General features: G+C 59.2%; 1 protein-coding gene across 1 annotated transcript in view; it reads right to left on the reverse strand.

Annotated features, from left to right (window-relative positions):
• LOC134154493 (adenylate cyclase type 10-like) overlaps nucleotides 1-14,677 on the reverse strand; it is a 36,226-nt gene that overhangs the window by 7,067 nt on the left and 14,482 nt on the right. The window contains exons 16-35 of the mRNA XM_062601164.1: nucleotides 14,146-14,250; nucleotides 13,711-13,749; nucleotides 13,037-13,180; nucleotides 12,334-12,539; nucleotides 11,788-11,884; nucleotides 11,367-11,455; nucleotides 10,661-10,852; nucleotides 10,296-10,417; nucleotides 9,972-10,048; nucleotides 9,463-9,652; nucleotides 8,611-8,663; nucleotides 7,970-8,123; nucleotides 6,998-7,190; nucleotides 6,477-6,563; nucleotides 5,766-6,049; nucleotides 5,028-5,164; nucleotides 3,192-3,317; nucleotides 1,976-2,230; nucleotides 914-1,258; nucleotides 378-429 (exon numbers count right to left, since the gene is read on the reverse strand). Of these exons, the coding sequence (XP_062457148.1) occupies nucleotides 378-429; nucleotides 914-1,258; nucleotides 1,976-2,230; nucleotides 3,192-3,317; nucleotides 5,028-5,164; nucleotides 5,766-6,049; nucleotides 6,477-6,563; nucleotides 6,998-7,190; nucleotides 7,970-8,123; nucleotides 8,611-8,663; nucleotides 9,463-9,652; nucleotides 9,972-10,048; nucleotides 10,296-10,417; nucleotides 10,661-10,852; nucleotides 11,367-11,455; nucleotides 11,788-11,884; nucleotides 12,334-12,539; nucleotides 13,037-13,180; nucleotides 13,711-13,749; nucleotides 14,146-14,250 (2,947 nt within the window). The remainder of the gene's footprint in view (nucleotides 1-377; nucleotides 430-913; nucleotides 1,259-1,975; nucleotides 2,231-3,191; nucleotides 3,318-5,027; nucleotides 5,165-5,765; nucleotides 6,050-6,476; nucleotides 6,564-6,997; nucleotides 7,191-7,969; nucleotides 8,124-8,610; nucleotides 8,664-9,462; nucleotides 9,653-9,971; nucleotides 10,049-10,295; nucleotides 10,418-10,660; nucleotides 10,853-11,366; nucleotides 11,456-11,787; nucleotides 11,885-12,333; nucleotides 12,540-13,036; nucleotides 13,181-13,710; nucleotides 13,750-14,145; nucleotides 14,251-14,677) is intronic.

A 14,677-nucleotide genomic window follows, 5' to 3' on the forward strand; every position in this document is an offset into this window, starting at 1 on the left:
GCGCCTTTGCTGCCCTGGCTCTGGAGGAGCACTGCTCTTTTAGGCAGGCAGGGAGACCAGCTGGCATTTCTGTCCCCTTCCACAAGCCACCCTGCCTCCAGGGGCTGCTTTGCCCCTGCACAGCTTGCAACACTGCTCTCTAACAGCTAGAAAGCCAGGGCTGCTCCCCTCCAAATCACCATCAGCACTGGGATCCCAATGGCTTCCCCAAAGATACGCATCCCCATGGCCATCTCAACCCAGCTGCCTCTCACAGGCCTGATCTCGCCAATGCTAGACTCACAACGGGCAGCCCAAGCGGGGAACTCCGCTTATCTCCTCTGCACACCCTCACCCCACTGCCCCCAAAAATCATCTTCAAAATCTTGGCTCCTCACCGAAAAATCTCCTCCAAGAAGCTCTTCTCTTTCGGTACACCACTTGAAGCATCTGCAAAGAAAGCATGGCATTAAACACCTCCTCACTGCACATGCCGTAGAGCTGCTTCTTGCCATTCTGTAGCACCAAGGGAGGAAGAGCAGAGCCAAAGGCACTGGCGGCAGCTCCCTCTCCAGCTCCTTCCCTGACATCTGCCTTCACTGTGGGGCTCAACTCCAGATTTAACCTAGCGTCACCAAGTGTACTAGACACACTAGCTAATACACCTCAGCCTGCTGAGCCACGCGTGCACTTCTGCCGGGGGATGGGCTGCCCTCCCGTAATTCCGGGAAAATGCAGGTGGACACGCAAGGGGAGAAAGGCGCTACGCTGTGGACACATCATCGCTCTCATTGTGGAGCTGTGCTCAGTGGAGAAATGAACTAGTCCTACAACATTATCCGCCTTGCACTGGAAGCATCCCCACGCTTGCGTGAAACAAGTGTGCAGTAGGAGTGGGCAGGACCCAGGCTCCAGAGCAGGGCACACAGCATACCCGTAGAGGCGGGGAGCTCGTCCAACTTCATCTCCTCGCTGGTCGCCAGGGAGGCCTCCCAGTTGCGCCAGGAGCAGTCGCTGCCATGCTCTTCACAGCTCTCGGCCTCCTGCATGCTGCCGAGGGCCAAGCGGTGGAAGGCAACAAAGTCGCCTCCCCCGCAGCACTGGCACTTGTGCGCGTGCCTCTCCAGGAAGGCCGTACACTTGTGGTGCAGGGCCACCCTCTGTCCCTTCGGCCACAGCTCGTACGCAGCCTCCTGCAGCAGCGGGGCGCAAAAGGCCAGCACGCCAGACTCCAGCCTCGCCCTCTGCTTGCTCTCCTCCACGGATGACTTCTGGGCATCTGAAAGGCAACGGGGCTTCCCATCAGCCAGAGCTGGGGCCGGAGCTGGGGCCAGAGCTCACGCAAGCCATAGCTGCACCATGAAAGACAGGCCTTGGCGTGGGCCCTTGGCAGGAAACCAGCGCTCCTGCACTCAGAGCCTCCGGGCCAGACAGCAAAAGGGCCCACCTTGCCTTCCTCACACTAGCACGGCCAGCGCAACAGGCTGCTGGCCTGCTCTCCCTGCCAACAGGCTGTGCAGCTGCGCCCCAGGCGGCAGCTGGGGATGCTGCCAGCCACAGAAGCAAGACACAGCCAGCTCTTTCTGCCCACTCTGCAAGACACTCCCAGCCTCCCACGCTCCCCCGGCGCTAGGGGACAATAAAGATCAACGCACACTAAATCCCTCATCTGCACACAGCGGGAGGCTGGGTCAGCAGGTCCGGGCTTTCGTACTCCCTCTCCTACATGGGCTATGAGCCGCGCTTGCAGGCAGGGCAGCAGAGGGACTCGGAGCACCTCACTGCAATATTGCCCTCCAGCACAAAGCACAAAGCACAGGCTCCTCGGAAATGGACTTGTCAGAGCTTTTAACAACCCATCCCTAACTCCCCGGGGTGCCATGAGCATTACACACCTCCTCCGGGCAGGGGGCATTCTCTGGGGAGCCCCACCAGGGACACAGACAGCGGCAGCAGCAGCCTGCAGTGCTCCCAGGCTCCCCTTACCACCTCTTACCGCTCTCCTCCTCCAGAGAGGTGCCTGACCCCTCGGTGGGAACACTGCTCTCTTCTGCCCCCTTGGCAGCATTCAGCCACTTGAGGATGTTGCATCTCACCAGGGCATTCAGCGCCTTGTTCAGCTTGGCCCTGCTCCACCCGGGAAGGATGTGGAACAGCAGCTCCGTGCTAAACAGCGGCCCTAGGATGGCTGCACACTTCAGAACCATCTGCTCCGAGGGCTTCATGCTGTCCAGCTCAGCCAGCGCAATCCCTGCCAAAAGCAAGCCACACGTCTCTCCCTTGCCCACTCCCCACCATCACAGGCTGCATTAGCTGCAACACTCGAGAGGGTAGATTCTTCCCTAGGGACCCAGCCCCTTGGACAACTGCAACCCAGGGCACATGTCTTCAAGATGCCTCTGCTCCTGCTTGACCCCCAGGAAGCAAGGATGCGGGAAAGCAGAGATGCTCAGACGAACGCTCCCCCACCATGGATGAGCAGGGCAGCATCCAGCATATGCATATGTCCGGGCATGCAGCTTGCCAGCTCTGCGCTCTATTTATGTGCACAGGGCACACAGACAGAGAGCTTTTCCTGCACTGCCGAGGCCAGCTCAGAGCTCCCCACAACCCCGCATTTCCCTTGGTCACACAAGACTTTCCCCTTCTTGGACAAAGCAGCTCCTTCAAGAAGAACACTTGGGCACGGGGGACATTTCTGCCACCCGCATTCGGCCAGGGCTCGGCTCGAGGGCAGCCATGCTCATTCACAGCTTCCCATCCAGCACCCCCTAGAAATGGGGCGATTTCTGGGCCAGCCCAGAAAACAACAGGCAGAGAGATTCGCAAGACGGATTTGGTTGGGCTTCAGTGCCTTGAGGCCCGCACGAGCAGGAGAAATTACACACAGAACAATGAGGTGCGAAGCCTAGTTCAAAGCTCAGTCGGAGCCATGACAAATATCCCCTGGAAATGCATTTTCTCTTGCTGAGAACAGTCTGCTCCCAATACCTTCCTTTCTCTGCCCCCTGCCCACCCCACCCCACTCAGAGCAGACAACATGCAGGTTTCTCTGTGGACAATCCCACGGCACCAAAGCAACCTGCCCAGCAGAGTCCCAGAGGGGAGAGGCTCAACTCTGCAGCACACCGAGGCCCACACTCTCCAGCTCATGCCCTGGCAATGGCACCCAGCACTGCTGCCAGCTGCCGCAGCGCGGCTCAGCCCCTCACCTTTCAATGTAGGGGGAAGTACAGTGTTCTGCAGGGTCACATCCGGCCTCATGGTGCACACCCTGCGGTCCTTCCCCGCGCTGGAGCTCCGTGCTGCTGCGGTGGTTGAAGCCTCCGTCACAGAAGCTGAGCGGCACAAGGGAGCAGGGGAAAGCGATTAGCAAAGGGAGACAATTCATGTCATGACTTCCTGCTTGCAAACACTACAAAATCCACCTCAGCTGGAAGAAGGCCTGCCTCAGGTGGGCTGATGCACTTGGCCTGCACCAAACATGCTCGCTAAGACGAGCAAAGCACTTCCCTTGCATACCTTTGTTTCATAGCCCTTCCCTAACATTAGCTGTTGCCAGGCAGTTTCCCCAAACACTCCCAAGTCAAAGGCTCCAGACCTCCTGACTGGGGAGGCAATGCCTCAATACAGAAGGCAGCAGTGTTGCCGTCATCCCAGAGGCAGGCAGCTTGCCAGTGCAAATGCAAAATCGGGGGTCACTCAGGGCTGCTGCCAGAGCCATGGCAAGCTGGTTGGCATTCATCCCTAGGTCGTGTTACCACTGCCGCCTTCACTTAGTAGCACCTTTGGGGGCTTTCACACTTTGGCATTCAAGTTCCCAAGGCCTGTGCCTCGCCTCTGCTGGGTTTGATGTCAGACTTCTTTGCAAGTGACCTTCTTTGCCTTTTGCCCAGGGAAATACATGCACATTCTAATGCCTCTTAAATAACACGCCTACATCGGCTAGAGAGCAGAGTTGTCCAGGGCATCCCAAGAATTTGGGCAGCGACTCAAAGGGCCAGAGAAGGGATTTTCCACAGGTCAGACAGCAGCACCTCCAACGTCCCCATGAAAATCCACCCGCGTGGGGCATGCTAGAGGCAGAAGCAGCATGCCCCGCTTTGTGCCTAGCCGGGGTCTTGTGTTTAATCTCTCGCTCTCTTTAGCCAGAGCATGCCCAAAGCCAGCCTGCGGTCAGGCTGCTCTGCGCCTGCCTGCCCTCGCCCCGCACATGGAGCTTCGTAAGCAGCTGTGCTCAGGGACAGAAATTGCTCTTTCCCACCTCCTCAGGCAGGTTTCAAACTATGCTTTGGCCTATAAGGCAGAGGAGAAGGACGGCAGGGGCTCACAAAAGCCAGTCCTCAGACCTCCTGCTGATGAAGTTTTTTCTGACCAACAAACACGGTGTGCGGCAGGAACATAAACTGCACCAATGCCATGTACCCATATAGAGAAGAGCCTGACCCCAGCAGGAGCTCTCCTTGAAGCAGCAGACCAGGCATTGTGGACTCCAGGCATCCATTTGCCTTCCCTTGCCCTCAAGTGTTTTCGCTAACACACTCCACTCTTCAGGCCCTCTGTCTGGTCCTCTAAATGCCTCCCACCACACATCCCTCAGCTCCCTCCAACCTCAACCCTTCAGCATTCACCCCTAGCAGGCCTTACAGCACCTGGCACCATGTGTCACTGACGGTGACAGCCCTGTGGCTGTGCACAAGGAACATTCCAGCCACAGGACTCACCACACTGGCCCAGAAGAAGCACCTGTGTTCCTATGAGTTCACGACAAGACCAGCACTCATTTGAGTGCAGGCAGCAGCTCTGCTCCTCCTTTGAAATTGGCTGCCACGGCACCCTTACTTGTCCTCTCAAAGACACCAGAACTCCCCGGCCTCGGCTTGGGCTGTCCCAGCAGCAAGGCCTGTACAAACCCACACCTGATCCACACCACGCTCTGTGTGGCTGCAAGAGCTGACAGTGCCAAGTTCACAGGGGAAGCCTCGGGCAAGAATGCGCTGGGGAAAATGCACCACAGCAACTAGGCAGTCGGCCACAAAGGTGCTTACTGAAGAGGCTCTCCCACTTGTCCTCTCGTTTCTCATCCTTCCCCAGTGGGTGGAACAAGAGCATGTCGTGGCCAAGAAGGTAGCGCAGCAGTTCCTCACAGTAATAGGGGATGCCGTAGCTTCTTTGCGTCAGCAACCTGCAAAGGAGCACATCCAGCACTCACTGACACAGGCAAAGGCAGGTACACACGCACACGTTTCAGGTGGGCGCTGAGCCACTCGGGCAGAGCACAGAAACCAACGTCTTCACCACAGCTCCACCTCACTTCTGAAAGGGCCACGACTCTCACGGGCTTTGGCGCCTGAGTCACCCGGAAGATACAGCCTTTGCTGGAATCCTCGGGAAAAGCAGTGCAGATAGAGCCCCAAGCAAGCCTTGTCCTTCGTGTCCCCAACAGCCTCGATGCTTTATGGCACCGGTGAGAACCTTTACCCCGGTGAATCACCCCGCAAAGCCTCACCACGCAGACTAATGCCTTTGCCACCCCTGAGCCATGCCAGCATGCAGGACCACTTCCTTCCTGCCTTCCAGTGCAACACAGAAGGCTGGACACCTCCTGTGCTCTGTGCCTAGGCAGCTGCCCACTCGCAGCTCACGACTGCCAGTATGTCCCACTGGCTAGAGGCACTGGCCCTTCTAGAAGCTCTGCACTGCCTTTTCTAGGGCTTCATTCCCTTTGGCTCTCTGCACAGCTTCAAACCCTCAGCAAGAGCTCACAGGCCCTGCCTGTGACTTACGTCTCTAGATCCTGGGGCAGGCTGACAACTCCAAGTGCCTGGCAGGCTTTCTGCACTACAGCGGAAGGCTTCAGCTCTCCCAGACGAACACAACTGGTTTTCGGCAGCTTCAGGATGTCTACGGCAGCTTGGCAAAGCCTCTGTCTTCTGCAGTGACTGGCAGTGAAGCTCATCACCATGAAGATCGAGACATCCCTGAGCACGCTCCGCATAAGACTCCAGGAGGGAGAGTCGATGCAGTGGGCGTTGTCGATGACAAATACAACGCCATCTTCTTCAACAGTCTGAAACAAACAGCTTGCTCTGGGGGAGTTCTGATGGGTTCTCAAGTAGCTTCCATAGCATCAACTTTGGCCTCTTTCTCTCCCTCTCCAGACAGAGAGGGAGAGAGAGAGACGGAGAGAACGCTCTGAAGCCTCTTTCCTCTCCCCAGCTACTTAGGCATGCAGAATCTTACTGACTTGCACCTTCTCTGAGACTTTAAGGCCTCTTGTGCAAAGTACTACACAAGAACCTTGTTGCTCCTCCTGAGCACGTGCCCACCAACTTTATGGGAGGAAAGGTATCGGGGGTATGGGCAGGGGTGCTTGGGCTCTGAAGGGTAAGGACTCAGGTACGTCGTCCTCCCGCCAGCTCCCACCACTCTCCTCCGAAGCCTCCGCCTGTGGCATTGGTGTCTTCCTCTGAGCCCCGAGGGAGAGAAGAGCTCACCTTCTGGAGCACTTTCTTCAAAACCAACTCCAGCTCCGTTTGCCTTTGAGTGCCACTCATCTGGGAAACTGCCGTCGAGAGGGGAAACTGCCCAGAAAAGCACAGTCATAGAGAAACAGCCTTCCAGGGCTTGCAGCACACCTACCCACCACACAACACCAACCCAGCAAAATGCCTCTCCTGGCCTCACCATCAGCCCTCTCTCCAACACAGCTGCAAGGAGACAACACAGTGCCGATACCCCGGGAGCTGAGAACAGAAGCCCTCTGCTTGTTTGCTTGTGATGGCAGCCCCAGGAGGCAGCGGACCACTCACACAGCACTCAGCTCAACACAAGGTCATCAGCCCCATCTCCAAGCTGCTCCTCAGTGCCTTTTGCCCACCGTGCTCAGGAACAGAAGCCTGCGCTATATGCCCCTGCTCTTCCCTCCAGGCAGCCAAGCGACTCCCCACCAGAGCCTCCAAACTACAAAAGCTCACAAGCAGCCCTTTGCCAGGGCCAGAGAGGGCCTCGCTCTCACCTTAACGAGGAAGACGTCATTGAGGAGGCAGTAGCTGCTCTCTGCCATCAGCCCTTGGAGCTCTGCCTGCAGCACAAGCTGTCTGGCACTGCACGATTGACATGCCTGCAGGCCCAGGGCCATGGCCAGCACCATACGGAGGGCAGAGTAGACCTGCTTCAGGTTTAGCTCTGTCAGTTCCACGGCCACCACCCTGCAACGCAAAAGCAAAAGGGACCGAGATTCAGAGAGCAATGCAAAGAGCTGCAAACTTCCAAGGCAAAACTGTCAGAGAAGAGACATGTCATCCAGGGCTGTCTGCAAGGGAGCTCTGGACACACAGCCCCAGACGGACTCTTCTTCCGCATACCTCCAAGAGCTTCACAGAGGGCCAAGCTTTTCCCGCGTCTTACAAGGAAAAGCCACAGAGGGGCAATTGCTGCCAAGCCCCTGGCAGAGCCACCACCACACCCTGTGTCTCCACAGCTCTCAGCACCTCCCCCGGCACAGCAACTTCCCAGCTGAAGAAGCAAGGGCTGAGCAAGTTGGGCCTTTGTGTTTGAATGCCACAGCTTTGCCATCTGCCTCCTATACTACGGGAAGGCTTGGCCGCCCCAGGGGCCTTTGGGGATAAAAGCCCAAGGGCAAGCAGCCTTTCTCTGGCAGCTCCACCACACCACTCCCGCCTCCCCCAGCATCTTTCTTCTCTTTACTCTCCAGCTGCATGAAAAGCACGCAGCTTGGGCTCTTGCCAGCCCTTGCAGCCTGGCCTAAGTTTGCAAGAGCAACAGCCCTGGCTCCACAAGCCACTTCCAGCTCCCATGAGACCTAGTAGGAGAGCGTGCAGCTGCTCCATACCAGCGGCTCCAGGAGGCTTTTCAGGGATGCTGCAGGCCAACGGCCAGCAGCACTAGCAGAGGGGCTCGAGGATGCCACGAACATCAGTGGATGGGCAAGGGAAGTGTCCCACACATAGCGCTCCAAAACACTCACCTGTGGCCAGCAGCCTGGCCCAAAGATGCCAGCTCAGTGAGTAAATGGCTCTTTCCAGAGCCAAGCACACCCTCAAACGCTAGGATGCTGCTTTCGCGACAAGTTCCGTAGGCTTTCAAGGCACTTTCAAAGAGGGCAATCTCCTCCTCGCGACCTGTGAAGGCAGACAAAAAGCAAGCTGCTGTAGCGAGCTCAAAAGCCAACAACCTTGGGCAGCCTTCCCTCTTGCTGCCACTGCACCTTCCCTCCACCGCACCTGCGAGCCTGCCCGCACCCAGGGCTCCTTCCCACCCCAACAGCTACAATTCTGCAGCTAGGCCTGCCTTAGGGCACTCACAGCCCCACCTTCCTGCTGGAGCCTGGGAGCAGCTGTATACCTGCACTGAGCCTGGGAGCAACTGCATTCCTGAAAGCTCCTGACACGCTAACGGTGCAGGAAGGCAGGAAGCACTAGGCGTCTCACTCTGATTCCCACCTCCACTGCTGGCCCAACTCCAACCTTACGAACGAGCTATGAGCCCAAACCTGATGGCCACTGCAGGCAACACCATCCCTTGCAAAAGCATCTCCATTCCCAGGCTGGTACTAGCAGCTACCAAGGGCAAGAAATGGGCATACACAAGAGCAAGGCATTCACCTACCGAGCAAGGGGCCGTACTCTGACCTCTCCTCCATAAGATCCAGGCCAAATATGCTAGCAGGGGGAGAGAAAAACAAAAGTCAGTGAAGGAGGCAGAAGCCGGAGGACAGAGAGTCATGCGTGCAGCTGAGGACACACTCTTGCCTACCCGCTCTTCTTTTGAGCATAATGGCAGCCTGCCCACGCTCCCACCACCAAAGTTCATGCTCATTCAGGAGAGAGTGCAAACACCAAACAAGCACAGGGAAATCTTCCAGCACATGGAGCACAAGGGCTTCTGACCACACTGGCACAGCACACGCTATCAACGTGCAAGCAACAGAGGCCAAAATATCATCCAAAGAGAACCTACAAGCCTGGCCCAGAGGAACAGCTCCAGTTTCACCAGCAAGCGAGCAGGAAGACAGGCCCGGCCACCCACACTTTCCCAGGGGACCAGCACAGAGCAAAGTGCTTTCCAAGAGCTTCCTGCTCAGAAGCAGCCGAGATAATACCCCCTGGGTGGGTCACAATTGTCACTGCATTGCCACTTGCGTGCCAGCAAGCAAGCACAGGGCAGAAAGCAGAGTTGCAAGCCCTCTTGGCAGGGGCTAACAGGCCCCTCTGGGCAGGACTCCCAAGAGCCCTCTCCACCCCTACGCCATCACTCCCACTCTCCCAACAGCAACAGGCACCAAGGTGAACAGGCAAAAAGCACGGCCGTGCTATGGCTTTCCCTCTTCCTAGCCACAGTGGTGGGAGGACTGGGGTGGGCAGCAGCTTGGCCTCTTTCTGCACAGCTCCTCTTTTTGCCCAAAGCTGCACCCTGGGTGCCTCCACGCCCCCAGGCAGCCTGCTCAAAGAGCACACTCACAGCTTCTGCGACATCCCCAGGTACTGATAGACAGTGCCAGGATCGCCAACCCCCTTCATCTGGGCCTTCGGCAGCTCCTTGAAGTAAGACCGGGGCAGCCGGGACGCTGCGTAGGTCGCCGCATCGCAGGACACCAGCCCCGGGTAGTGCTCCATCAGCCGGGCAGCCAGGTTCACCTTCTGGCCCATGACTGCCACAGAGAGAGAGCACGCGCTGACGTACTCAGGAGAGCAACCCGCACCACCCTTCCAGGCTGCCGGCTGCATCCCCTGCAGCACAGGCCAGCACAAAACCCTGCTGAGCACGAGTGAGAGCAACAAGGAGGCTCACAGCCTGTCCCCCGTCGTACGGCGGGACCCGCTCCGCCTCCGCCGGTCCCGACGCGCCGCCGCAGGCCAAGCCCTCGTCCTGGCCCGGCGCCCAGGGCCCACAGCTTCTTCCCCGACACTCTGCCTCTTCCTGTCATGGACGCGGCCCGGGCACCCGCTCCGCAGACGGACACCTCGTACCTGTGTACTCGTGCCTGACGCGGTGGCCGACGACTCCGCAGAACGCCGTCCCGCTGGTGACCCCCACGGACACTGCCCTGAGGCGCAGGCAGAGCAGCAGGGATCAGCAGCGCCCGTGCGCAGTCCTGCCTGCCCACCGCCGCCCCTTCCCCACGTCCCCGCGCTCTGCCGTCTGCCCCGGCAGCGCAGGCCTCGGGGACCGGCAGAGCCCGGCAGCGGACACGCCAGCTTGAGCGGGCTGCGTGTGCAGAGCAGCCAGGCGCTCTGGCACCCCTCCGCACCCCCCGCCCCAGGCCGTCCCAGGCAGCACGCCTCCCCACTCACTCGATTTTCCCCAGCCTCCCGGAGCAGGCGGTGGAGATTTTAATCGCGCTTTCCAAGGCGCAAACGCTCTCGCAGGGCAGCTTTCCTCCAGGGAGGCCAAACACACACAGCAGCGTGCAGCCCTGCCGAGGACAGAGGCAGAACACCTTGCCGCAACGCCTGCACCAAACCCTTCCCGCCCTGAGACTCCAGCCTCCCCCGACAGCAGCAGAGCGTCAGGGCAACCCCAGGACACAGGGTACCGCTCCCAACGCCGAGGCAGAGCTGCTTCTCCTCTCCCCACCACGCGAGAGACAGAGCCGCTTCCCTCCTCTCCACCACCACCCTCGCCCTCGTGTGCGGGGGCACTGCTCCTCCACGCTCACCTTATCAAACATGGAGATTTTGTTGATTTCGCCCTTGTGAGGACGGAGGATCTCCGAAATCAGCACGCTGCTGTCCTGGATAGCCTTGCAGATTTGCGTTAGGTTGACCTTGGCAGCAAACTGCAGCTTCACAAAGAGGCAGGTGACCGGCCGCAGCTCGGATAGGCACGCCAGGGGCTGTCTGTCGTCAATCTGGAAGACAGCAGCGGGCCACCTCCACCAGCCAGCTCGCCCTGGGTGCTTCCTGCCTGCAGCAGATACCAAGGCAGAGCGCACAGAGCGGCAGCAGCGGGCGCTCTCAGAGGAAGGCAGAAAGCCTCCTCGCAGTGCAAAGCAGGCGTCAGCCTGCGCGAGGCAGACACACCATGGTGCAATGCGGCACTGGGCATGGATGGACACAAGGGGCCACCCTCAGCAACGCTGTCACCGCTCCGGAGGCATCCCTCTCTTACCCCGGGGCCATGGCCAGAACAACACCAGTGGAAAATGCAGAGGGCAATCCACCCCGCCCTCACCCCCGGCGCTCTCTGCAGGAGCACACAGTCGGCAGGTTTCTGGCCCCTGCAGCACTCCTTTCCCAGGTTTTTGCATATGGGGGCATTTTCTTTGCCTTACCTGCTGTCTTGAGAACTGCCGCTCTGCAACACACATCTCCTTCTCCCCTCCCTCTCCCCCAAAAGGCACCTCCCAGCACTCGTGGCCATACCTTGCGCAGGACACTGGCTGGGATGTACTTCCTCAGCACCTTCCCCTGAGCACGATGAGGGGCCAAGGTAACAGCAGGCCTCAGGACGCCTACGCAAGGAAAACACACGTGGTCACTGGCAGCAGGGCGCTACGAGCCTGGCTACGGGGGCCTCGCAAAGCAGGGGCTGGCACTGCAACTCGGGGAGCAAGGTCCTCCACCCTTTGCCCGTGTGTTGCTCTTGCAGGTGCTCAGCCACAGCCGTCCCCTGGAAGCAGCAGGAAGCAGCCAGTGCCTCTGCTGCAGCGCAGCTGCGCCCCAAGCACAACCACTAACTAACTGCAAGGGGGAGAGGGCAGAGGCCAGGCCCCAGCGGCCCCTCCGCAAGCCAGTCCCCATCTTTCTGGGCAGGCACAGAACAAGGCAAAGCCGGGGCACTGACTTGGCATTTCAGGAGAACGGCAGTTCAGCTGGGCTCGCGTGAACTTGGAGAAAAGGTCTTTGCGCTCCGACACAGACATCCGCTGCACGCCTGTAACCTGGAGGCACACGCAGCAGAAGCACTGCCATCGGCCTCCCCAGGAGTCCCAGGGCACGCGTCCTACCCTCCCTCCATCCCGCCCTCGCTTCCCAGAGAAGAGGAGGAGATCCCCGTGTAGCAAAGCCACCTTGCTGGATTTGCACCGGGACAAACGCTGGCATCAGCAGCACATGAGCTGTGCAGCCATCAGCCACGCACCCCGACGTCTACAGAACACCGCCACGACCCCAGCAGGGCCAAACCCTGACACTCCCTCCTGACCCCACCGCAAACCCAGCAAGCACAATCCACAGCTAACCCTCGGCTGGAAGGGCAACAGCTACAGCTCTCCACCTCCGCTTTACAGCTACAACCCCCACAACGCCCAGCTCCTCAGCCTTCGCACACCTTCCTCCCTCACCCCCAGCTCCAGGTGCCCCAAACAGCTCTAGAGGCCATCTCACCCACCTTCACAGCTCCTTGGCCTTTCACTCTCTTGCTCTTCACCTGGCTCTGGTTACAGAGCTCCCAGCAGCTGGCTGACAGGATAACATCACTTGCACTTGCAAGGTTTTGCGCCTGCCAGACTTCACCCACGGCCTTGCCAAGGATCAGGAAGTGCTGCTCCTTGCGGTCTCCCACAGTCAGCAGCGACATGTGCCCTGCAGAGATCCCTGGGGAGAGACAAGCACAACTGAGGCACAGAGCACTTGCACCTCCGCAGCCTCCCGCAGCAGCAACTCTCCACAGGCTCCGTTTCAAGCTCAGCCCTGGAGACAGGCTCCTGCTCTCAGCTGCTTCAGCTGGAGGCACCCGTCCTTCATTACGGAGTCCAGCTGGAGTGGGGAGGGGGTACAAAGTGGGGCCTGCCAACAGAGGGGCCTGAAACGGGTGCCTAGAAAGAGGCACATGAAGCTGACACTGACAAAGTCTTCACAGCCACAGCACCCCAGAGGCCCAGCACACCAGCACCTTTGCTGGCCATCTGCTCAGGGTGCGTGCAGGCAGCTTGTAAGCGGCTACCTGAGAGCACACAACAGCCTTCCAGGCAGAAGGTTTCGACTGGCCCCACGAGGGATCACCACCTCTCCCCCAGGCGGAAAAGCACCCTGTGGCCCTGCACAGGGCCATGGAGCCACACACGGCACACCTTATCCAGCACACCCCATACCTATCTTCAGTCGGAGCTTCAGACCCACGTCTGTGTCACGGACGCTGTACTTCTCCTGGATTTGCCGGCAGCACTGCAGCACCAGGCTGATGGTGTCTCTCAGCTGTGTTTCCCTCACTCTCCACAGCACCAGTACAGCATCCCCTGCAGAAAGCAGGGGAACGGCGGAAGGCTCTCGTGAGACCTGACGCTCCCTGAGCTGCACCCCCCTGCACGGACAGCAGGAACCGGCAGGCGTGCTGAGGAAGAGGCACTCGTCGGAAGGCCTCTTCCTCAACTACAGCTCTCTGGGCACAGGGATGCCTTCCCCTCCCCCAGGCCAGCTACAACAGCAGCCACAGAAGATGAAGGTGCACAGTGTGGCTACAGGAACACGGGCACCCCCGCAGCCGGTCCCACTCAGGGCAGAGGTGAGAGGCCTCTCTCATCCCCTCCTTCCTACCATGCTGCCTCAACCCCCAAGCTCCCAGGCTGCCTCCCCAACACCTCCACACCAGCCCTGTCCCACTGCAGCTTCCCACTTGGGCACCGCGGTGGCAGCTCCCCAGGAGCACCTGCGTGCCAACAGAGCCTCCCCTCTGGGCTTTGCCAGCTCACAGCTCACTCTGTCCTCTCCCCTGGCACGCCTCTGCAGTGGCAGCAGACAGAGAGAAGTTTCATTTAGAAAGACATACCTGCAAACTTCAAGATGTCTCCTCCAAAGCCCAGCAGCTCTGCAGGCGAAAGAAAGCAAGAGAAGAGTTGCCTCTGCACCTTCTTCAAGCAAGCCACGGAAGCAGCCACTCTGCTGCCCGAGCAGCACAGGGGCAGTGCTGCCTGGTGGGGCACCATTCAGGAAAGCACAGCTCCAGCCCCGCCTTTACACTGCTCACAGGCACCACAGCACTGGTGCCTACGGTACTGGGCACTGCCCAAAGGAGCTAGTGAAGATAACACACCCGTTTCTCAGCACCAGTGTCCCCCAGCACAAGAGCCCAGCTCTCTCGGTGGCCCTCAGCGCCCACAGAAACCCCCAGCACGTGCAAGGAGGCTGCCTAGCGCACCTCTCTGCTCTCCCAAAGAGCAGCCTCATGGCACCGTCCCAGACAGTCCTGCAGAACGGCACTTACCCTCCACAATGTCGCCCATGTAGTCATTGAGCGTTTGCGTTAGCTCGTCCGCACCCCGCTCGAGGCTGACGCTCTGGCTAAACTTCTCTGTCAGAGCAGTGAAACCTCAAAGAGGCACAAACAGGCACAGAGGAATCAGCAGGTGCCTACATGGCCGCCAGCTTCACGCTCCCACCTCAGAGAGCGTGCGCATACATCGTGCCCTGACCTGGCTTGTGACAACGAGCCTGCACCACCCAAGAGAAACCACCACTCTCGCATTGGCCACTGCTCCTTGTAGCGTGCCTTCTCCCACACCACACAGCCTGGAGCAGGGGCCCCCGGCCCACGCGCTCTTGCAGCCCGTGGAGGAGTGCCTAGCACTGGGTACCTCTGCTGAGCCCAACTAGCCGACTCCCGGCCTCTTCCAGGCCTCTCCTCTTTTGGAGCCCCTTGTTCCTCCTGACGTCAGCCACCTCTGAGCTCTACTTCCCCCAAAGTGGAAGATGGCAGCAGCAAAGAGGCCTCCTCTGATGCATTCTCCACCAGAGGT

The sequence above is a fragment of the Rhea pennata genome, unplaced genomic scaffold (genome assembly GCF_028389875.1).
Source record: "Rhea pennata isolate bPtePen1 unplaced genomic scaffold, bPtePen1.pri scaffold_32, whole genome shotgun sequence".
Taxonomy (NCBI): domain Eukaryota; kingdom Metazoa; phylum Chordata; class Aves; order Rheiformes; family Rheidae; genus Rhea; species Rhea pennata.